The sequence below is a fragment of the Rutilus rutilus genome, assembly GCF_951802725.1.
Source record: "Rutilus rutilus genome assembly, chromosome: 2".
NCBI lineage: Eukaryota > Metazoa > Chordata > Actinopteri > Cypriniformes > Leuciscidae > Rutilus > Rutilus rutilus.
The window spans coordinates 841,774-865,736 of record NC_140210.1 but is presented as its reverse complement, the minus strand read 5'-3'; the positions used below and the strand labels follow the sequence as shown (position 1 = coordinate 865,736).

General features: G+C 39.2%; 2 protein-coding genes across 4 annotated transcripts in view; one reads left to right on the top strand and one right to left on the bottom strand.

Moving 5' to 3' along the window:
• gas6 (growth arrest-specific 6) overlaps positions 1-2,743 on the top strand; it is a 23,457-nt gene extending 20,714 nt beyond the window's left edge. Inside the window, exons 14-15 of the mRNA XM_084395264.1 lie at positions 364-577; positions 2,124-2,743. Of these exons, the coding sequence (XP_084251390.1) occupies positions 364-577; positions 2,124-2,275 (366 nt within the window). The 3' untranslated portion in view covers positions 2,276-2,743. The remainder of the gene's footprint in view (positions 1-363; positions 578-2,123) is intronic.
• Positions 2,744-2,869: 126 nt separating this feature from the next.
• On the bottom strand, positions 2,870-23,861 carry tmem255b (transmembrane protein 255B). Of its 3 annotated transcripts, none has more exons than XM_084402110.1 (9): positions 23,724-23,861; positions 21,495-21,637; positions 20,690-20,752; positions 9,996-10,085; positions 9,824-9,901; positions 9,183-9,268; positions 8,939-9,098; positions 7,420-7,569; positions 2,870-5,417 (listed from the first exon to the last, which is right to left on the bottom strand). In XM_084402110.1, the coding sequence occupies exons 1-9, from the start codon at positions 23,761-23,763 to the stop codon at positions 5,193-5,195; spliced, it is 1,035 nt and encodes a 344-aa protein (XP_084258236.1). In that variant the 5' UTR covers positions 23,764-23,861; the 3' UTR covers positions 2,870-5,192. The 3 variants fall into 3 exon arrangements, with proteins under 3 accessions (XP_084258236.1, XP_084258238.1, XP_084258237.1); XM_084402112.1 differs by lacking the exons at positions 21,495-21,637; positions 23,724-23,861 and adding exons at positions 20,865-20,937; positions 21,243-21,295; XM_084402111.1 differs by lacking the exons at positions 21,495-21,637; positions 23,724-23,861 and adding an exon at positions 20,865-21,291.
• Between the last annotated feature and the right edge of the window lie 102 nt (positions 23,862-23,963).

Below are 23,963 nucleotides of genomic sequence, written 5' to 3'. Positions count from 1 at the left end.
GTGTGAGTGATTGTGAGAGTGTGTGAGTGTGAGTGTGAGAGTGAGTATGAGTGTGAGAGTGCGAGTAAGAGTGTGTGAGAGTGAGTGTGAGTGTGAGAGTTGAGTGTGTGAGTAAGAGTGAGTGTGAGTGTGCGTGTGAGAGTGAGAGTGAGTGTGAGAGTGAGAGTGAGTGTGAGAGTGAGTGTGAGTGTGAGTGTGTCTGTGTGCGTGTGAGCGAGAGTGAGTGTGTGTGTGTGTGTGTGTGTGTGTGTGTGTGTGTGTGTGTGTGTGTGTGTGTGTGTGTGTGTGTGTGTGTGTGAGTTTGTGTGTATGAGTATGAGATGATGGTCTTTGACATGTTCTATCTGACCTCTGACCCTACAGCACGTGCTGGTGTCGTTCGGTGATGTGGTGGTGGCCAGTGTCCCGGTGAACCTGTGTGACGCTCACACACACACAGTGAACGTGACGGTGTTCGGGAACAGTTCTGAAACTGTACTGGAGGTGGACGGGCGTCTCGCTCAGATCGAGCTGGAGGAGAATGGAGACGCTCTCGATCTCACGTCATCATACAGCACCTTCATAGGAGGCATCCCAGGTAACGGCTCACATCAGTCTCACATCTGTCTCTCATTCGTCTCACATCAGTATCGGTCTCAAATCAGTTTCATTCGTCTCACATCAGTCTCTCATTGTTTCACATCAGTCTCAGTCTCAAATCAGTTTCAATTGTCTCTCATTCGTCTCACATCAGTCTCACATCAGTCTTATATTAGTCTCACATCAATCTCAAATCAGTTTCACATCAAACTACACATTTTAGAGTGTCCTTTTATTGTGGCCAGCCTAAGGCACACCTGTGCAATAATTATGCTGTCTAATCAGCATCTTGATATGCCACACCTGTGAGGTGGATGGATTATCTCGACAAAGGAGAAGTGCTCACTAACACAGATTTAGACAGATTTGTGAACAATATTCGAGAGAAATAGGCCTTTTGTGTACATAGAAAAAGTCTTAGATCTTTGAGTTCAGCTCATGAAAAATGGGGGCAAAAACAAAAGTGTTGCGTTTATAATTTTGTTCAGTGTATAATAATCGGACAGACACATGCCATAATATAATTTTGCAGTGTATAACATTATCTTATTTTCTGCAATATATCATGTTTCATATCACCTGAAACGTGCGACAGGTTATATTCCAATGCAATTAACGTTTTTCCCACATGTCGGTATGAGTTTCTCTTTAAAAAAATATTTGAACTAATTCATGAATTTTGAGAACTAAAATAAGTTTTTACTGTTTATATTTTGTTTCGGTACTTAAAATTATTTTTGAATTTAATATTAAAATTTAACATAATACCGATGTGATTTTGTCTATTTTTTATCCCGCTCAACAATGAAATGATCCCTGAACGTGACCCCTGAAATCCCGCTTTCTTTATTGGGCAGTTCCTTCACATGTGGCCTTTAGTCTTATACAGTCAAACCAACATGTATTCAGACTCCTTCAACATTTCTCACATTATCACAGTTTATTCGCTATAGTTTAGAGAATGGTAATAAAGAACTCAGAGTTATGAACTCAGCTGATATCTGACTGGTTTTGTCCGTCCTTCTGTTAGACTGTCTCACACATGAATTATGTTGAATATCTGTCAGCTGTTAAATTTAACTACACAATTAGATAATACCAGTTTAGCTCAACCAATCACCAAGCAATGCTTCATTGTGTTCAGTCTGTGTGTAAAAAGAGCATTAGCAATTAAAGACAAAACACTTCAGCAAAACATGATCAGCTCAAAGTGTCCCAATCATTTCTGCTCCCAATGTCACTGGTAGTCTCTGTATGAAGAGTTATTGGGTGTAATATGTCACAGTTTACTTTATTCTGCTCTCCTCGCTTACAGAACTATAGTGTCCTGATCACACTAGCGGAACAACATCACACTTGATATCTGATATCTGGTGTCTGAGTAATGTTGGGTTTGACTGTATTTACTGATTTGACCAGCACTGTTGAATGTTATTTCTGAAACGTGCTGAATCTTGTCAAGTCTCCTTCATGTATACAGCGCTTTTAACAATATAGATCGTTTCACAGCAGCTTTACAGTGCTAATGATGTTTTCTGGTGCAGATGTTTCTCTGGTGTCCACCCCGGTGTCGGCCTTCTTCACGGGATGCATGGACGTGCGAGTGAACGGTCAGATGATGGATGTGGACGAAGCCCAACACAAGCACAACGACATCCGCTCTCACTCCTGTCCTCTGGTGAACACGGAGCAATAACAGAAACCAAACGCCATCGAAGTGCTTTCGACCGCGAGAGGATCCGCTTAATCAGGATCTGATCCTCGTCACAATCGCGTCACGCACATATAGCACAGCCATATTGATGTATTATTACTCACTGACACGCTTACATTAGACCAATCGAACACAAGCTACTGAGAGTGTGCTGGAAAATACTGTATCTGTACATATGCCACTGTAAAATGCTTTTAGAGGACGATTTAAAACAGCCAAGCTCATCAATAAAGGCCTTCAGGGCTCGATGTAGGTGCTCAACTTCATCATCATCATCATCATCATGGTTTCATTCACTGGTTTGAGTTGTTTTTCTAGTCCTGCGTTTGAGTTTTTTAATCTTGTTTTTATTGTTGAAGTTGTTTTGTATTCTGTTCATGTTCGCTCTGTGTGTGTGAGACTGAAACGCTTGTTGAAAACAAATAAAGGCGGATATTGTTATTATGAAAATGTATGTCCTTTAATTGCACAGACATTTAGTGGCTCGCAGTAACTAGTGTTACTTTGCTTTACACTGATACTTTCAGGGATTCAAAAAAACAGAAAAACTAAAGTTCAGATTCACAAATCCCTTTTTAAGACAAAAGTAAAATTTCTTGAGAATATTCATTTGGGAAAAAAAAAACCTTCTGACCCTTAATATTTTGTGAGGGTATTTCATTTTCTTCAGGGAAAGGAAGTGATGTCAGCAGTGACGTCCTAAAAAATCTTCCACCTCAATTGGGGTGTTTATTTTTTAAAGTTCTCATTCTGTAATGTTATCTTCAAATAAAACACGATGACATTATAAATGAGTTTTATAAGGTAAAAAGTGGTTGTTGAATATATGCTGAATAGACACAAATCATGAGGACAACGCAAATACCGCAAACAAAATCACATGGGAAAATCGTGTGTGTGCAAGAAAAACCCACATGAATATTTGAACAAAACAATAAATGAATAATCATATCTATTGGGATATTGAAGTTTTAAGTGCCTTTGGACATGAGGGAAAAAACAACATTCATATTTTTGTTCAAACAAGAGGCAACACTTTACAATAAGGTCCCATTAGTTAATGCATTAACATTAACTAGCTACAGTATTTATTAACTCTTTCCCCGCCAGCATTGTTTAGTAAGTGTTGCCAGACACCACCAGCATCTTTTATTTTCACAAAACTTTCATGGCATCCAGATTAATTTGCTGTATGAATATCTGAACATGCAATATATCGAAAGAAAGACCAGAGCCTCTGCTTTTAAAAAACATTTTATTCCAGATTCATGCATTATTTTTAGCGACGCTTGAATGTGGGGAAGATTCATCAAAAAGCTGAGAAAATTATGTTTTTGTCAAAGTCTTCATCCGGATTCAGAACGATGATCATAAACAGATGGAGCAGATCAAGGCCACACACACACACACACACACACACACACACACACACACACACACACACACACACCGAGTCCATCATCAACTCAAAGCTTCACAGTCGTTTCCTCTTCATGGTTCAACAGCATATAAATCAAAACATTACTGAATGAAGTTTAAAGTTTGATGATTGCGTTATAATTTACATGTGCGTCAGCAAAGCTTCTGCTGCTGCTTCTCCTGTGTTTTGATCTGGAGATTCTGAACTCTTTCAGAAGATGTGGAAGAGTGAAAACACGGATCGCTGGAAAATTCAGTCAGTGGCAGGGAAAGAGTTAATTTTTTACATTAGTTAATAAAATCCAACTGTTAATTATTCATGCTAACTAATGTAGTTAACTAATGGAACCTGTTATTAAACCATATGTGTGTTTTTCAGGAATCTGATATAAACATGTCGACACGAACTTTCTCAGTAAGATTCTCTTCAGACTGATGACTAGATCCTCCCGTAGAAGAAGACTAAAGCATTGTGTTGTGCGCTTGAGTTATGACTAGAGTCGGACACATTTCACAATACAACAGTGTTTAAAACAGCTCAACGGATCAAACAATGAAGATCCACCAAAGGAACAGGGAGTTAACCCTCATCCTTCCCTGGAAATGTTTGTTTACATTTTTTAAAGATTGAGTGATAATCGAAGGGGTCAAGACCCCAGGACTTCTGTCGCACTTGAACCACGAATACACAAAAAAACGTAATGGTTTCGAGGAGTTTTGTGGTTGAAATTTTAAAAAGGGTCAATTTGACCCCCTTAGGAATGAATGGAATGTGAGGAATGCTTCAGTACACATAGAAAAAATGAAAAATGCTCAAAATTCAAACTAAAAATGCTAAAACTTTACCAAAAACATGTATATCTGAATATACTGAAGAGAAACTGGCTTTAGGACCCAGAGGAACAGCTCATTTACTCCATATAGAGATATAAGCCCATCTAGAGTCATGAAATATCATCTTATATTATTTATTTTCCACAAGAGGTCAAAGACACACAATGTAAGATATTTAGAGCTGAATTAAAGGGTCACAATGTAAGATATTTAGAGCTGAATTAAAAGGGTTATGCATGAAATTGTGAGTTATTTTGAATTTAAGAATGTGAAGAATGTGCTTAAATTACTATTTATTTATTATTTATTGATCAAATCTAGTCATTTAAAGGTAAATAAAATAAAAAATAACAAAAAAATCTCCAAAAAAATTGCATAAAAAAATAGAACAAATATTGTCAAAATGAAATAAAATAAGCTTTCTCGACAAAAAAAAAAATATAAGTATAATTTTAGGAAGGATTTGTTCCAAAACGCGAGGGAAGGATGAGGGTTAAACATGAAAGATCAGAGGTTTTGGAAACTACCGAAGAACAACATCGATCACATTTGCTACGAGAAACACTGACGATTACAGAGGTAATTAGCGGCGAGTGTCACACAGATCTTCAGGGGTCAGGGGTCAGAGGTCAGCGGTCCGGGTGTTTCAGCAGGCGTAGGGAGGAGGCTTCTCGAAGGGCCCTAAGGAGTGAGCGTAGAGCGAGGGAGCGTTTGGAGTCAGCATGTATGCGCTGGTGTCCTGAGACTGGGTTTGGGTCGGTCCGGTCGGGTTCGTCCCGCTCTGAGCCGCTGGTTGAGTCTCATCGGACGGGGAGTTCGAGACCTCGGGGACGGGAGGAGCTGCGGATGGAGCCGGGTAACCGTTCAGATGCTGGAGGACAAACAATCAAAAATAACCTCACAGATTAGACCAGATTAAAGCATTATGTTGACTTTCTAGCAGCTGCCTTCTTTAAACTACATTTTAATCAAATTGTTAAAATGTTTAAAATGTTAAAATGTCTTAATGGAACCAAATGTGTTAACGGAACAAAACCGACCGACGTTTAAATCTGTTAACGGAACAAAACCATCTGACGTTTAAATCTGTTAACGGAACAAAACCCAACGATATTTAAATATGTTAACGGAACAAAACCCAACGATATTTAAATATGTTAACGGAACAAAACCCAACGATGTTTAAATCTGTTAACGGAACAAAACCCAACGATATTTAAATATGTTAACGGAACAAAACCCAACGATATTTAAATATGTTAACGGAACAAAACCCAACGATGTTTAAATCTGTTAACGGAACAAAACCCAACGATGTTTAAATCTGTTAACGGAACAAAACCGAACGACGTTTAAATCTGTTAACGGAACAAAACCCAACGATGTTTAAATCTGTTAATGGAACAAAACCGAACGACGTTTAAATCTGTTAACGGAACAAAACCCAACGATGTTTAAATATGTTAACGGAACCAAACCATCTGACGTTTAAATCTGTTAACGGAACAAAACCATCTGACGTTTAAATCTGTTAACGAAATTAAACCCAACGATGTTTAAATATGTTAACGGAACAAAACCATCTGACGTTTAAATCTGTTAACGGAAGAAAACCATCTGACATTTAAATATGTTAACGGAACAAAACCATCTGACGTTTAAATCTGTTAACGGAAGAAAACCATCTGACGTTTAAATCTGTTAACGGAACAAAACCCAACGATGTTTAAATATGTTAACGGAACAAAACCATCTGACGTTTAAATCTGTTAACCGAACAAAACCATCTGACATTTAAATATGTTAACGGAACAAAACCATCTGACGTTTAAATCTGTTAACGGAAGAAAACCATCTGACGTTTAAATCTGTTAACGAAATTAAACCCAACGATGTTTAAATATGTTAACGGAACAAAACCATCTGACGTTTAAATCTGTTAACGGAAGAAAACCATCTGACATTTAAATCTGTTAATGAAACAAAACCCAACGATGTTTAAATCTGTTAACGGAACAAAACCATCCGACGTTTAAATCTGTTAACGGAACAAAACCATCTGACGTTTAAATCTGTTAACGGAACAAAACCATCTGACGTTTAAATCTGTTAACGGAAACAAAACCGACCGACATTTAAATCTGTTAATGAAACAAAACCGAACGACGTTTAAATCTGTTAACGGAACAAAACCATCTGACGTTTAAATCTGTTAACGGAAACAAAACCGACCGACATTTAAATCTGTTAATGAAACAAAACCGAACGACGTTTAAATCTGTTAACGGAACAAAACCATCTGACGTTTAAATCTGTTAACGGAAACAAAACCGACCGACATTTAAATCTGTTAACGGAACAAAACCATCCAACGTTTATATCTGTTAACGGAACAAAACAGAAAGACGTTTAAATCTGTTAACGGAAACAAAACCGACCGACATTTAAATCTGTTAATGAAACAAAACCGAACGACGTTTAAATCTGTTAACGGAACAAAACCATCCGATGTTTAAATCAATTAACGAAATTAAACCATCTGATGTTTAAATCTGTTAACGAAACAAAACCGACCGATGTTTAAATCTGTTAATGGAACAAAAACATCCGACATTTAAATCTGTTAATAGAAAACTAGTGTGCTACACCATCATAGGCATAAGTATGACTTTCTTTAAAGCTGCTTTGGAAGGAAGTGTATTGTGAAAAGCACTATACAATACAAATAACATTGAACTTGACATTAGTCTCTGTGTTTGCGATTGACTAGTGATGTCATTCTGTATCTAATGAAAATCATTCCCACTCTAATCAATATTCCATGCTGATGTGCAGAAGCATTACCGTAGTAATACTCAGCCAGAGATGCTCACCTGCATGGGTAGTGAGTAGTTCGGGTACGCGGGGAGCGTTTGTCCCGACGGGCAGAAGCCGGTGTAGGAGATCAGGTGTTGACTGGGATTGTACAGGATATGAGGGGGCGGAGCCGGACTGGGTGTTATGTGACTGTGAGCCACAGGAGCCTGAACACACACATTGTGAATGTTATGACACTGAATTGTGAATGTTATGACACTGAATTGTGAATGTTATGACACTGAATTGTGAATGTTATGAAACTGAATTGTGAATGTTATGAAACTGAATTGTGAATGTTATGACACTGAATTGTGAATGTTATGAAACTGAATAGTGAATGTTATGACACTGAATTGTGAATGTTATGATTGTGAATGTTATGACACTGAATTGTGAATGTTATGAAACTGAATAGTGAATGTTATGATTGTGAATGTTATGATTGTGAATGTTATGACACTGAATTGTGAATGTTATGAAACTGAATAGTGAATGTTATGACACTGAATAGTGAATGTTATGAAACTGAATTGTGAATGTTATGACACTGAATTGTGAATGTTATGAAACTGAATTGTGAATGTTATGAAACTGAATAGTGAATGTTATGACACTGAATTGTGAATGTTATGAAACTGAATTGTGAATGTTATGACACTGAATTGTGAATGTTATGAAACTGAATAGTGAATGTTATGACACTGAATTGTGAATGTTATGATTGTAAATGTTATGACACTGAATTGTGAATGTTATGAAACTGAATAGTGAATGTTATGATTGTGAATGTTATGATTGTGAATGTTATGACACTGAATTGTGAATGTTATGAAACTGAATAGTGAATGTTATGACACTGAATAGTGAATGTTATGAAACTGAATAGTGAATGTTATGACACTGAATTGTGAATGTTATGATTGTGAATGTTATGATTGTGAATGTTATGACACTGAATTGTGAATGTTATGAAACTGAATAGTGAATGTTATGATTGTGAATGTTATGAAACTGAATAGTGAATGTTATGACACTGAATTGTGAATGTTATGAAACTGAATAGTGAATGTTATGACACTGAATTGTGAATGTTATGAAACTGAATAGTGAATGTTATGACACTGAATTGTGAATGTTATGATTGTGAATGTTATGAAACTGAATAGTGAATGTTATGATTGTGAATGTTATGACACTGAATAGAGAATGTAATGACACTGAATTGTGAATGTTATGATTGTGAATGTTATGACACTGAATAGTGAATGTTATGATTGTGAATGTTATGACACTGAATAGTGAATGTTATGACACTGAATTGTGAATGTTATGATTGTGAATGTTATGACACTGAATTGTGAATGTTATGAAACTGAATAGTGAATGTTATGATTGTGAATGTTATGATTGTGAATGTTATGACACTGAATAGTGAATGTTATGACACTGAATAGTGAATGTTATGACACTGAATTGTGAATGTTATGATTGTGAATGTTATGACATTGAATAGTGAATGTTATGAAGACTCGCCAGGTCTTTGAAGGCTCCCAGTACGGCAGCGGTGATGATTCCCAGAAACACACCGAGAACGTTGAGCGTCACACAAGCCCACATCAGACGGTACAGATTCACCACATCCCAGCAGCTGCTGACGCCCGTGAACTCGTAGTAGTGCATGTTATAGTCCACACTAACACACACACACACACACACACTGTTACTGTACACACACACACCGTGCTGTAATACACAGGGACTCATGAGCGTCGCTCACCTGTCGCAGTTGAATAAGTCACAGCAATAGCAGGTGTTGCTCTTCACCTTCAGTTTACACTCTTTACCGTAGGCATTACAGGGAACCTGATCACAGAACATCAACACAAGCTCATTAAACCTGACATTGTGTTATGAATATTGTAGATTTTATGACAGACTGGTTGTGATGTTCCTCATGTTGGATAATTGTTTGACAAATGAATAAACTTAAATGGAAATGTATATATATTGAATGACATTGATCCATTAATACTAACACCTTCTCTTCTATTCTCTATCTATCTATCTATACATCTATCTAAAAAATAAAGAAGTACATCTACTGCGTGAGACTAAACTGGGAAGGGTCACAGCACTTACATACTGTTGTCCTATTGTTAGTTTCACTGCTTCTATTGCTCTCCTCATTTGGATAAAAGCGTCTGCTAAATGATTAAATGTAAATGTAACTGAATGAAACTGATGTAATGTTTATATCTGACCAGCAGAGGGAAGCAGAGCACATGATCAGCGACTGATTCTCACAGTTATGAACAGTGTTAGCGCTTGATGAACTACAGACCTACAGTGGCAGGGTTGATTAATGTTCATGATGTGAGCAGGAAAACAGTGTGAAGTCATGAGTTGAGATGAACACACCTCAGTGTAGTAGCTGTCGTAGGAGTAAGAAGAGCTGGAGTAAAACTCACAGCGGCCCTCCATCAGCGGCCTCCTGTCCTACACACACACACACACACACACACACACACACACAGTAACTCATGGTTTTCTGCATGAGCAGTGAGAGAGACACATGTGAGCAGATACTCACGATGAACTCGGCCGCGATGATGCCGTCGATGATGGAGCAGAGGAAACACGACACGACGCCGAGACTGATGAAGATGATGGACGCCACCAGCTGACGGACAAACACACGTTTAATCAACACTATAGAATATTGCAGTATTTATTATTCATCGCTGTGTTAAGTTGATGTTCCTCATAATCTTGAATCAGAATCAGTTCCTCTTGCAGCATCTCTTCTCTTCTCTGATGATGAGGGCGGGGCTATAACCTGTCACTCACATGAGATCAGCCAATAGCAAACCACAACCATCCAATCAATTCCCCACAGACACAATCAAGCCCCGCCCACATTTGTTCTTGTTCCTGAAGCGTTTCACTCGGATAAACGACACAATAGAGGAGAAAAGACAGACTTCATGCTGATTTATTAACCCTATAAAGCCTGCTGTATAGGCCTCAGCGTTTCACAGATTCACGTTTTTGAAGTTTACACTGAGAAGATGATCACGCTTTCACAATTTTTCAAAACTTGTGTGTGAAAAATGAAGGTGACTCGACTTGCTGTAGAATCTGATGTTCATTTCTAAGGCCTCTGACTGATCCTATATGAGGCATGTGATGCTCAACATGAAACACACATGCGAACTGCAGGCTCATGTCCACCGTCAGGCTTTACAGGGTTAAAATCACAAACCCATCAGGCCTCTCCCGTCAGTGCAGAAGGTTGTGTGTGTTGTGTGTGTTGTGTGTGTGTGAGCGTTTTCTGCAGGTGAACTCGTGACTCTGACTGCAGTAATAAAGTAAATGTAGAGTCTGCTGGCACAGTGCATTATGGGTGATTTACTGTCCCGCGCAGGAACGGCACATGCAGGAAAGGTCGCGCTCACACACACACACACACCGAGTGCCATCATGTCGCTGGGTGTGTTTAATCAAGAGCTCTGAGCAGCTGAAGCCGTAAATACTGACCAGATAAAACACACACACACACACACACACACAAACACGCACACACACACAAACACGCACACACACACACACACGCACACACACACACACACACACACACACACACACACACATGAGCGGATCACTGCGACTCTTACAACATCTGAATGAGACACACACACACACACACACACACACACACACACACACACACACACACACACACACACAGAGTCTGGTTAGGAGACGGTGTTAGACTAACCAACTCTTCTAACTCTAACAGTGTGTTGTAATTCATTTATTTATCATTTGAACACATAACTAAGTAATTAAATCAATTAAATAACCACATCTAAACTTTAACAATGATCTAATATCCCACATTTCTCCTTCATAAGATGATTTGTGGTCAATGTTTTGCAGAATAAACTTTTAATAACGGCCTTAACTCGCAAATATCATCACATCGACACTTATTGAGCTGATCTGAGTAATGATGCGTTCTTCCTCAGAGCTTCTTATCGCTGAAATGCATTTGTTTTATAATAGATGAACTATATTTTCCTGTTTATTACTGTGAAGCTGCTTTGGAAATCTAGCGTATAAAGCGCTATAGAAATAAAGCTGACCTGAAGTTGAGCAAATGAGCTGATATTCTGATGAAGAGCATTTCAAATAAAACTCAGTGACCCATAAAATAAAGTTAAATCTATCATCTAGCGTGTGTGAGTTCAGAGTCAGCGTCTGTCGATCACTCATAAGTGCTGTGAGACATGATTAACCCGAGCGCTAGCTAACATCCTCTCATGCTAACCGCACATCACAGATCAGCATCAATCACTCGTTAAATGAGCTATTAAACGGCTGCAGATTTACGGTCGTGTCGTTTTCCTGCTTAATTACGCTAACTAAATTCATTGGTGATAAAGGAACCGGAGGAAAACATCACATGACCTCCAGAACAAGCCAATAAAACGAGTGCTCTGAGCTCATTAAACCTGAAACCAACACTGGCCTCGATCCAAACCACATCATCTCTCAGAGTTACTGCAAGTCACTGATGACGATCAGCACTCAGAGTTCATCACGTCACGACTGCTAAACTACCAGCATCAGTGCTTCAGCCAAACGGGGTGCTGGGGATGATGGGAAAAACACATATAATCACTTAATTAAGGCGAGACACTACAGGTGAATAGGGTTTAACTAGCAGATATCACCATGAAACTTTCACAGTTGATTACCTACATTACGATGAGAAAAAAATGTATTACAACTTTTCTGTAATTTAATGTTTAAATATGCAAATTAGGCAATATCTAATTAAATATGCGCTAATTTGCATATATAAAAAAAAAATACGAAATCTGAGTATTGGATAAAGGGTTAAAAATGTTTTTTTTCATTGTGTTCACATATTAGATGGGGGAAAATACAGAGGGATTTATGGAGATCTACTTTTGTTATCCTGTAAATCAGAATATTCTGTCAATAGCCTTAAAAAAAATGATTTTCGCCATGTTTTTTGGAATAAAATGTTATATAAATCAGGCTAGGAATAATATATTTACAAATCCCTCTGTAAATGTCTTCATAATATAACTGGGTACAAGACTGGAGAGTTTGGTGTGTACAGGGTTCCTGCAGGTTTCAGTAAGTAAAAATTAAGACCTTTTTAAGACATTTTAAGACCAAAAAGATTGAAATTTAAGACCTACACGGCGCATAACCAAATAAAATTAAATTAAAAGAATTCTGAAAAAAATATTTTTATTTCAATGAATTCAGTAATTGAAAAAGCATTAATTTAATTTACAGACAAAACAATCACATTAGTAACCTTCCACACCCAACAACATGCCAAATGCCCAAAACCTTAGGCCTAAAATGAAAATAGGCTAAAACAAACTTGCCCTCTCTAATAGAATATATTTCATCTCATATTTATTTACATTACGAAGCAGCATATTAATAGCCTAATAGAGATTGAACAGGCTCAGAGATTATTTTAGAAAATTATAGTTTGCATATTATACTGTAAAAACACATAATTATAGCTGATTTTAGTTGATCATAACTAGAGATGAAATGGCATGAACATTTATTTTCACGATTATTATGAAATCAATTTACCGAGTTTGTCGAAACCCCGCAAATAACAAATAAAATGATCAATATGCAAGTTTTGTTTACATAAACATCAAAATATTATTAAAAATGATGGCCAGATTTTAAAGGAGTGTCTTGCAACATGTTATCTACTAATATGTACAAAGTTCAAATAAAGTTTTTACAAAAATGGTTTTATAAAAAGATAAACCTCTTTTTTATAGATGGAATCTTCTTTATAAAAAGAATCAAAAAAAGATTAATTACTGACATTTACAATGCACATCCGCTTATCTAATATTATTAGCCTACCAGTAATAACATTTGGTCTGATTTTCCTGTGGCGTCTGTCGTTGCTAAGCAACCATACACCGCACTCTCCACAGCAACAAGGAAGATGTTGTCCATCTGGCTGCGGGTGGAAAAAAATTGCGCGCTGCTTCAATAGCGCTTGCCGCGTGCCCACATTTTAAACTTGAGCACGCAAAAAGACGCGGTATGTGAACTGCCTGTTGGCGAGTGACCTCATATCAAGCTACTGGTAGCACGCGAGCGAGCTCCGCTTTGTAGGCTAACTTGTGTTGTGTTGAAGGCATCACGTGTTCACAGTCCTGTGCACTGTGACCCGGGGCTGCGTTGCATTCTCAATTATTGGTTCCGCCACTCTTGATATATACTACGTTATTTTATCAAAATAATCGTGGTTGACAAATGAAACTTTTGAGGAAAAATACAATACGGAGAAGTTACATACAGCACAATTTTTAAGACCCAGACATCAAAATTCAAGACTTTTTAAAGACTTTTTAAGGTATTATTTTCAAATTAATAAATTCAATGCTTTTAAGGCTTTTTAATACCCCGCGGGAACCCTGTGTGTATCGGTGCTGCTGAAGTGGAGATGTCGGAGAGAAAAGTCATTTTGAGAAAACGGGCTTTAAAGATTTATCATCAGCCAATGAGATTGCGCATTCAGCCCTTTTACTTTCACGATTGGTTACTGATAAAAAGGAAATGCCCATATTTGGATCAGCATTGTACAGGAGAGAGAGAGCTTTCCAGCGGTGTGTGTGATGACAGGGAGCAGGCAGAGATCGCGGAGCAGCGGGAGGATTTACAACGCCAACTTTTGTTGAGTTTATGAGAAATCTACAGATGCAAACAGACAAAGTGTGTAAAATAAAGACCTAAATGTGGATTTCAGACTTTTCTTCACCACAAGCCCTGAAAGATGATGTTATTGAAGACAAATATCCATAAATCACAAAATTGACCAGTAAAAACCCCGATGGTTTTGCCTGCCGTGTCTCTCCTTAATGAGTTTTTTTTTTCCTGTAATTTATTAAAATGTTTGTCCAATTATTATTACCCCTATGTGTTTTTTTTTCATGCATATTTGTTAGTTTGTTTTATTTGTTTGCATTTTTTTTTAAAAGTGTAATTACAGATCATCGGTTAAAATACCAAATAAAAAGATTTAAACACGAACAAGTATTTTAAAATGTAATCTGATCTAATTACAAGTACTTGATTTGTGGAGTCTGATTACACAGTCCAGATATCATGTAATCCGTTACTTTCAGCCCTGCATGTGGACTGAGTTTTCTCCAACTAAAGCTTTTCAGGCGCTCGAGTTGTTTATTAACAGCATTTTCAAGTTTCAACTTTGTTTTATTTATAAAGCACATTTACCAAAAATGTACCAAAGCGCTGAACAACACCAACCACGGAGAAACACACACTCATGACAGAGGCTCACAGTGAAGGGGAAGCCAAGGGGGAAACTGTTTTAAGAAAATCAACCATGCTTTTATTATAGTAAAAGTGTAGTAACCAGAGTTTTTTGGGCAGATTGAGTAGACTACCATTTGTTTAACCACAGTTTTACAACAAATACCATGGTTAAACTATGGTTAGTGTAGGAAAACCACGGTTAATTTGTAGTTATCATGGTTTAACTATAATAAACATGTTTTTTTGGTTTTATTCGTAGTAAAAACCTGGTTAATTTTCGTATGGGTAGTTAAAAACATTTAAAAATAGTGTGCCGATCTGATATCCGCCGGAAGTGATAGCGATAGCGATAGCAATAGCGAAGGCTCGATCTCTATCTATGCTTTAATGGTGATCTGGGGACAGAGAGAAGTCTCGTATCACCCGACCTCAGATGATGTCCTGATGCAGATAGAGTTGCTCAGACTAATAGCTCAGTGCCAGATTATTAAGGATAAAGAAGATTTTTAAACTCAATTCTAAAATGCACAGGTAGCCAATGCTGCCGTTTCAAAATTGGAGTAACGTGATCAAATTTACGTTTGCCTTTGAGGAATTATGCAGTAACTGGAGACGAGCGATGGAGGATTTGAACACAGTAAAGAGAGTTGCAATAATCCAAACGAGACGTGATGAGACGTAGGTTTTCACAGAGAGAGAGAGAGAGGATTTAATCTTAGAGAGAGAGAGAGAGAGAGGAGAGAGAGGAGAGAGAGAGAGAGAGGAGAGAGAGAGAGAGAGAGAGAGAGAGAGAGAGAGAGAGAGAGAGAGAGAGAGAGAGAGAGAGAGAGAGAGAGGAGAGAGAGAGAGAGAGAGAGAGAGAGAGAGAGAGAGAGAGAGAGAGAGAGACTTTAACCCCTTTTTATTTATAACAATTAAGGGTTTTAAAACACCTTACAAAAATACATTTCCAAAACAATTTAACAAAAACACCAACATTTTACCAATTAAAAACTAAACTTCTATTCTCACTCACTGTCACCAGTGCCTCTCTCACACTCCATCTCCATTCAAACAAAGCAACATTATCAGTGTATTTGTAATATGTATACTCAATGGTCACTCGAGATTCTATTAAAGACCTGAACATAGCAACCATATCAACCTCTGTTCCTGCATTTTTACACTGGTGGGATTTCAGAATGGCTAACTTAGCCAAAGAGAGAGAGAGAGAGAGAAGATAGCTAATAACCAAATTTGATTTGTTTTTTCAAATCTGATCCCAAAACACACTTCCTAAGTTCCTAATGCAGGACGAAGTGAAGAGCAAGAGCAGGATAGTCCAGGTCACTGCTTCTGTTCCCCGAGGTCACGTGAGGGACAAACACTATAAACTCGGTTTTTGACTCATTCAGAAATAAGACATTTTGAGAGAAACACATTTTCTAGGCATGAAAAAGAGGTTTCAGAGCAGCGTGTTTGTTTCAAGGTTTGTGTTCTCGAGCTCAAACACTGTTTCAGAGCGCATTAAGGGTTTCCTGTGAGAGCGGTGTGTGTGTTAGCGGCCCCTAAGTTAATCACTAATGATCTATAGACAATAACTTTATTCTAGATCTGCTGTTAAGCCTAAACAATCTGTTACTGTAATCTCCTGTTATCACTGTAAAGCTGCTGTGAAACTCTATAGTGTTAAAGCGCTGTATAAATGAAGGAGACTCGACTTGATGCGTTTACATTTTTCTGGAGCGATTCCAGGAGAGACGAGTTTGAGAGCGAAACCTACAGACTCTGAACACTGAGGCTTTAAAGATGCATGTGAGAAGCTCCATGTCAGAAACTCAACACCGGCTCTCTGCTTACCAGCCACTCCAGTATACCAGTCCAGTTCAGACCAGCTCTATGACTGACAACATCTGAACCAACGAGGGGGACTGCCAATCAGACACACACACACACACACACACACACACACACACACACACACACACACACACACTGCCACTGTCGCCTTTGGCTTTTGGCTGGCTTAGATGAGGACATTTACATTTAATTTAATCTTCAACAATATTATAGATCTGCTGCACTGACACCATTATCTGAGAACTGAGCTGAGCTGGACGATGACATCACGCTTTACTCCAGAGCAGATATATATATATAAATGAACTAATAACTTTTTAACAACAAAAATTAACCTGAACTTCACTGAACTTTCTTAAGCTGGACTGTGACACTATTCTCTTCTGGAAACAAACTCTGTTGCATTATTCTCCTGTTATCTCTGTAAAGCTGCCCTGAAACACTCTGTGTTGTAAAAAGCGCTGTATATATAAAGGTGACTTGACCAAGACACACACACACACACACACACACACACGGCTCTGATTCAAACACGCATGAACACTGAGCCGTAAAGAACTGAATGATTCTGATTCAAACACGCGTGAACACTGAGTCGTGCAGAACTGAATGATTCTGATTCAAACACGTGTGAACACTGAGTCATGAAGAACTGAATGATTCTGATTCAAACACGCGTGAACACTGAGTCATAAAGAACTGAACAATTCTGATTCAAACACATGTGAACACTGAGTCGTGCAGAACTGAATGATTCTGATTCAAACACGCGTGAACACTGAGTCATAAAGAACTGAACGATTCTGATTCAAACACGCGTGAACACTGAGTCATAAAGAACTGAACAATTCTGATTCAAACACATGTGAACACTGAGTCATAAAGAACTGAACGATTCTGATTCAAACACATGTGAACACTGAGTCATAAAGAACTGAACAATTCTGATTCAAACACGCGTGAACACTGAGTCATGAAGAACTGAATGATTCTGATTCAAACACGCGTGAACACTGAGTCATAAAGAACTGAACAATTCTGATTCAAACACATGTGAACACTGAGTCGTGCAGAACTGAATGATTCTGATTCAAACACGCGTGAACACTGAGTCATAAAGAACTGAACGATTCTGATTCAAACACGCGTGAACACTGAGTCATAAAGAACTGAACAATTCTGATTCAAACACATGTGAACACTGAGTCATAAAGAACTGAACGATTCTGATTCAAACACATGTGAACACTGAGTCATAAAGAACTGAACAATTCTGATTCAAACACGCGTGAACACTGAGTCATAAAGAACTGAACGATTCTGATTCAAACACGCGTGAACACTGAGTCATAAAGAACTGAACAATTCTGATTCAAACAAGTGTGAACACTGAGTCGTAAAGAACTGAACGATTCCGATTCAAAAACACGCGTGAACACTGAGTCATAAAGAACTGAATGATTCTAATTCAAACACGCGTGAACACTGAGTCATGAAGAACTGAATGATTCTGATTCAAACACGCATGAACACTGAGTCGTAAAGAACTGAACGATTCTGATTCAAACACATGTGAACACTGAGTCATGAAGAACTGAATGATTCTGATTCAAACACGCATGAACACTGAGTTGTGCAGAACTGAACGATTCTGATTCATTAACAAATCCACTCATGATTCTTTGATGGAAGAATGATTCAAATGTTCTTCACACTAACAATAACATTGTCTTTTAAGAACTCGTTACTGAAAGGTCGCGAGTGTCTCACTTTTTCTCTAACCAAGCGCTACATAATGGATGATGCTTGAGGATCTTGTTCCCTGAGGCTGAAGGTGAAGATACGAGAACATCTGAATCATCATCATCCTGACGGCTCGTTCTATTACAGTCGTGATTCTGCAGCGTTTGACCTCCAAACTCTCTGGCAACAATGTTCTGGTCACTTCCTCTAATCTCCGAGGGGTCAGAGGTCACGGGACTGTGTCTTCAGGAAATGAAACCTAAAGCTGCAGTGTGATACGGGCTGTTGCACATTAATGTGTTCATCTGAGCGCCTGGTCTCAGCTTGCTGAGTGTGTGTGTGTGTGTTGTACCTATAGAACAGCCTTGTGTAATGGAGCGTGTGCATGTTGATTTTGTGAATGAGTGTGTGTGTGTGTGTGTGTGCTCATTAAATGTTAAAGACTGTACTGGGATCAGAGCTCAGGACACAACAGAAGCCTTAAATCACACACGGACGTCACACAGACTAACGACACGTCTCCATGGTTACAGACCCACAACTTCCCTTCACCACGGTATCATTCTGATGGAGTGTGTGTTAGCAACCACATTAAATGCATTAGTCACATAGCAACACCTTAATGCATTCAATGTGGTTGCTAAGGTGTTGCTATGTGGCAGTAATGTGTTCTGTGTGGTTACTAGAGTGTTGCTACTGAGTGTGACTAATGCATTCAATGTGGATACTAAGGTGTTGCTATGTGACCACTGTTTTCTGTGTGGTTGCTAGGGTGTTGCTATGTGGCAGTAATGTGTTCTGTGTGGTTACTAGAGTGTTGCTACTGAGTGTGACTAATGCATTCAATGTGGTTACTAAGGTGTTGCAATGTGACCACTGTTTTCTGTGTGGTTGCTAGGGTGTTGCTATGTGACTAATGCGTTCAATGTGGTTACTAAGGTGTTGCTATGTCTCTGCAATGTGTTCTGTGTGGTTGCTAGGGTGTGTCTATGTGACTAATGCGTTCAATGTGGTTCCTAAGGTGCTGCTATGTGACTGTAATGTGTTCTGTGTAGTTGCTAGGGTGTTTAAATGTGACAAATGTGTTCAATGTGGATACTAATCTGTTGCTCTGTGACTGTACTGTGTTCTGTGTGGTTGCTAGGGTGTTGCTATGTGACTAATGTGTTCAATATGGTTACTAAGGTGTTGCTATGTGACTAATGTGTTCTGTGTGGTTGCTAGGTTGTTGCTATGTGACTAATGTGTTCAATATAGTTACTAAGGTGTTGCCATGTGACTAATGTGTTCTGTGTGGTTGCTAGGGTGTTGCTTTTTGACTAATGCGTTCAATGTGGTTACTAAGGTGTTGCTATGTGACTAATATGTTCTGTGTGGTTGCTAGGGTGTTGCTATGTGACTAGTGTGTTCAATATAGTTACTAAGGTGTTGCCATGTGACTAATGTGTTCTGTGTGGTTGCTAGGGTGTTGCTTTTTGACTAATGCGTTCAATGTGGTTACTAAGGTGTTGCTATGTGACTGTAATGTGTTCTGTGTGGTTGCTAGGGTGTTACTATGTGACGAATGCATTCAATGTGGTTGCTAAGGTGTTGCTCTGTGTTCTGTGTGGTTGCTAGGGAGTTGCTTTGACTAATGCGTTCAATGTGGTTACTAAGGTGTTGCTATGCATGCGGCTGTAATGTGTTTTCCGTGTGGTTACTAGGGTGCTGTTATGTGATTAATGCATTCAATGTGGTTGCTAGTCACATAACAACACCCTAGTAACCACACGTCACACATTATAGTCTCATAGCAACACCTTAGCAACCACACATAACACATTATAGTCTCATAGCAACACCTTAACAACCACACTGAACACATTACGGTCACATAGCAACACCTTAACAACCACACTGAATACATTACGGTCACATAGCAACACCTTAGCATCATGCCTGTGAGTTTTAGATAGGCACACGTCTGGTGATGATCAGGACAGGCACTAAAGGAAGGACGCGGCTCCATTAGCTTCATCTAGCCATCAATGCTAATCTGATTCATCTAAAACTTCACCTGATCTGTCAGCCAATTACGCTCAGCATTACTGAGCGCGTGTCCAATCGCTCATCGATCTGACAGCGGATGTGCCTCGTGTTCCCTGGTGTAAACACAGTTTACTGGCCCATCTCTCACGAGTAATACTATCCGAACTATATTTCACAAGGACAGAAACAAACAGCACCTGAAATACACAGGCTGTAATTGTATTGACGAGCCATTATGTCCCTCAGAGAGCCGATACTCCGCAACTAAAATAGACCGTAAAGACATTTTCCGGCTGGTTTTGATCTGGTACTCACCATCGGTCTGCGATTCTCCACCACGTTCAGACCAACGACTCCCAGGAACGCTCCGAAGCTCAGCTGCCGTCAACAAGACAACAAAACAACAGTTGATTCAGCATGCAATAATAACTTGACTTCATCTTTTAGCCAAATAATGACAGACTTTAAAGGTGCAGTGTGTAATCTCTACCAGCATCTAGTGGTGAGGTTGTGAATTGCACCCAACAGAAGTTACGGTGGCCGACAGGAAGTGATGTCATCGTCTGAGACAGCAGAGAGGAGCCAGTTAAACAATGAGGTTTCTTTACAAAGATAAATTAAGAAATTATGTTTAATTATTCAGTAAAACTATGTTATTGCGAATATTATTGTGACTTGTTCATCATTGTGTCAGTGTTTTATTCGCTGACTTTAGCTCGCTTCTTTACACGAAGAACAACATAGTGACGAAACGCGTTTGTCCACTCAGGGCCACCGTAGAAACATGTGGATGTGAGCGGACCCGCGGTGTGTGTAGAGAGAAATGACTCATTCTAAGCTAATAAACACATAACCGCAAATTCCTCACCTTTTTGGGTGAACTAACCCTTTAAACCACACAAATGGGTTACATGGCTCAGGGGTAGGGGTCAGGGGTCAGGGGTCACGAGGGCCCCAGGGGGGTCAGGGTCGGCTCCGCTGTCGACAGATCCTCCTGTATATTACACACTGCACCTTTAAGGCTCAAACTGCGGCTGTCCTGGTGTTTTATTGCACTAATGAAAGGACAAAACAAAGAGTTCATTAAAGTAATGAAGTGTGAAGTCTTTTCCTCACTCACTATAATCCCGGGATAGTATCCAGACACGGCCACGTTATCCGTGTGTGTGGCCGACAGAAGCCCGACCACCAGAACCAGAACCGAGAGTCCGAACAGAGACACCGAACACCAGAGAGCCGTCCGCCGGCGCTTCACGAACACATCTGCACACACACACACACACACACACGCACACGCACACACACACGCACACACACACACACACACACACACACACACACACACACACACACACACACACACACACACACACACGCGCACACACACACACACGCATTATAGACAGACGTAACAGTGTGACTTTCTGTAAAGTTGCTGTGAAACCATGTGTGTTGTGTATGTGTGTATATTGTGAGCTATACACATAATGTTGACTTGATGTCACACAGCTCCTTATATAAAGCTGCATACACACACACACATCCACCGTGGCCTGAATAGCCTACACTCAGTACAGTCACATGAAGCGACACTCACTATTCCAGCTAACAACAATGTGCTTTAAGAATGTTTTGCTAATATTCCCATTAAGTTATTTCTGAATGTTCTGTGAAATGTTTTAAAAACAGGGATAGTTCAGCCAAACATTAAAATGATCCCATAAGCCATCCTAGTGTTTATGACTTTCTTCTCTCAGCCGAACACAATCAGAGTTACATTAATCAATATCCTGGCTCTTCCCAGCTTTATAATGGCAGTGAATGGAGGAGATCTTGAAGCCCTGAAAAGCTCATCATCATCATAACAATAATCCACACGCCTGCAGGGGTTAATACCGGCCTTCTGCAGACAGGAAACATCCATATTTATAACTTTATAAACCATAATCACTGGCTTCTGGTAACAGCCGCACACGAGTCTAGTTCCGGCGGAAGAGTGACCTCTGACCCAACACTTGACCTCTGACCCGACGCATGATGAGTGACCTCTGACCCGAACGCATGACCTCTGACCCAACACATGACGAGTGACCTCTGACCCCATGCATGATGAGTGACCTCTGACCCGAACGCATGATGTATTGACCAACGCAGAGGATCGGGCAAAACAAAACACCGGTAACGAATTAGAGTCTAAAAGGAGGATTTTTAAAGAGAAAAGTGGGAGGAGCTTGAGTTAGTTGGAACCGCGAGAGGCGTCGACTCTCACCTGAGTTTACCATACTCCTACATCATGCGTGGGGTCAGAGGTCACTCGTCATGCGTGGGGTCAGAGGTCACTCTTCTGCTGTAACTCGACTCGTGTGCGGCTGTTACCAGAAGCCAGTGATTGTAGTTTGTAAAGTTATAAACATGGATGCTTCCTGTCTGCAGAAGGCCTGTATTAACCCCTGCAGGCGTGTGGATTATTGTTATGATGATGAAGGCACTTATTTGGGCTGCAATTATATAAACTCTCATCATAAAGCTGGGAAGAGCCAGGATATATTTAATATAACTCCGACTGTGTTCGGCTGACATGAGAGCGACTCAATTATGGGATTATTTTCATTTTTGGGAGAAATATCCGTTTAAACATTCCGTGTGATGACGTTGCTGAAACTATTGGAATGCTACTTTTGAATGTTTCTCTGAAGGTTCTGAAACAAGTGGCAACATTTAAAATCCGTTAAAATGTTTCAGAAAAAAACGTTCCATGAATGATGTATTGAACGAACGTTTGCTCATATATTCGAGAACGTTCCGTGTTTGCAGGATTATAGCAAATCTCGTGTATATCGTCGCAAAACGTAAACTATTTTATCGCACAAGCTAAATGCGACTATATTAAGATGCTATAAACATTAACATCTGTAAAACTGCCGGGAAACAATTTTTAATACACAAATACAACTGGCCTGACTGAAGTCTCAGACATTAGAAACACAAAACGGGCAGTAAACGCGTCAAACTGTGATATCTGTTAAACATACCAATGCAAAACTCTATCATATGCATAACTGAGGTTTAAAAATAAAACAAGTTAAATTAACTTCATGCATACAACTATTAGATAAATATAACTTAGTTTCTCAATAGAATAATTGCACTTTTTAAATAAATGAAATGATTTTTAAATACATGAAACTTATACAAATAAAGAACATTAAAAAACGCAGTCTTTATTCTTAATTAAACTTCTCATCACAGATGCTCTTCTGATGGACGGTTATTACAGATCATATGTTATCATGAGAACAAACGCGCATATAATAACATGATTATTAGTTACTGTATCATAACTCCTCACCTGCTGGATCCGCGCTGGTCTGCGGCGCGTTCTGCTGCATCGCGTCTGATGTCACACACACACACACACACAGAATATTATCTACAAAATAAAGTTTGTATTTTCCTCCGTGTTTATAATAATTCCTCTCAGGTAAAGTGTCGCGCGCGGGACTGACAACAAAAACTCACGCGACTGAGGAGCTGACGGTGACGCACGAGCGGGGCGCGCGCACGAACGAACACACACACACACACACAC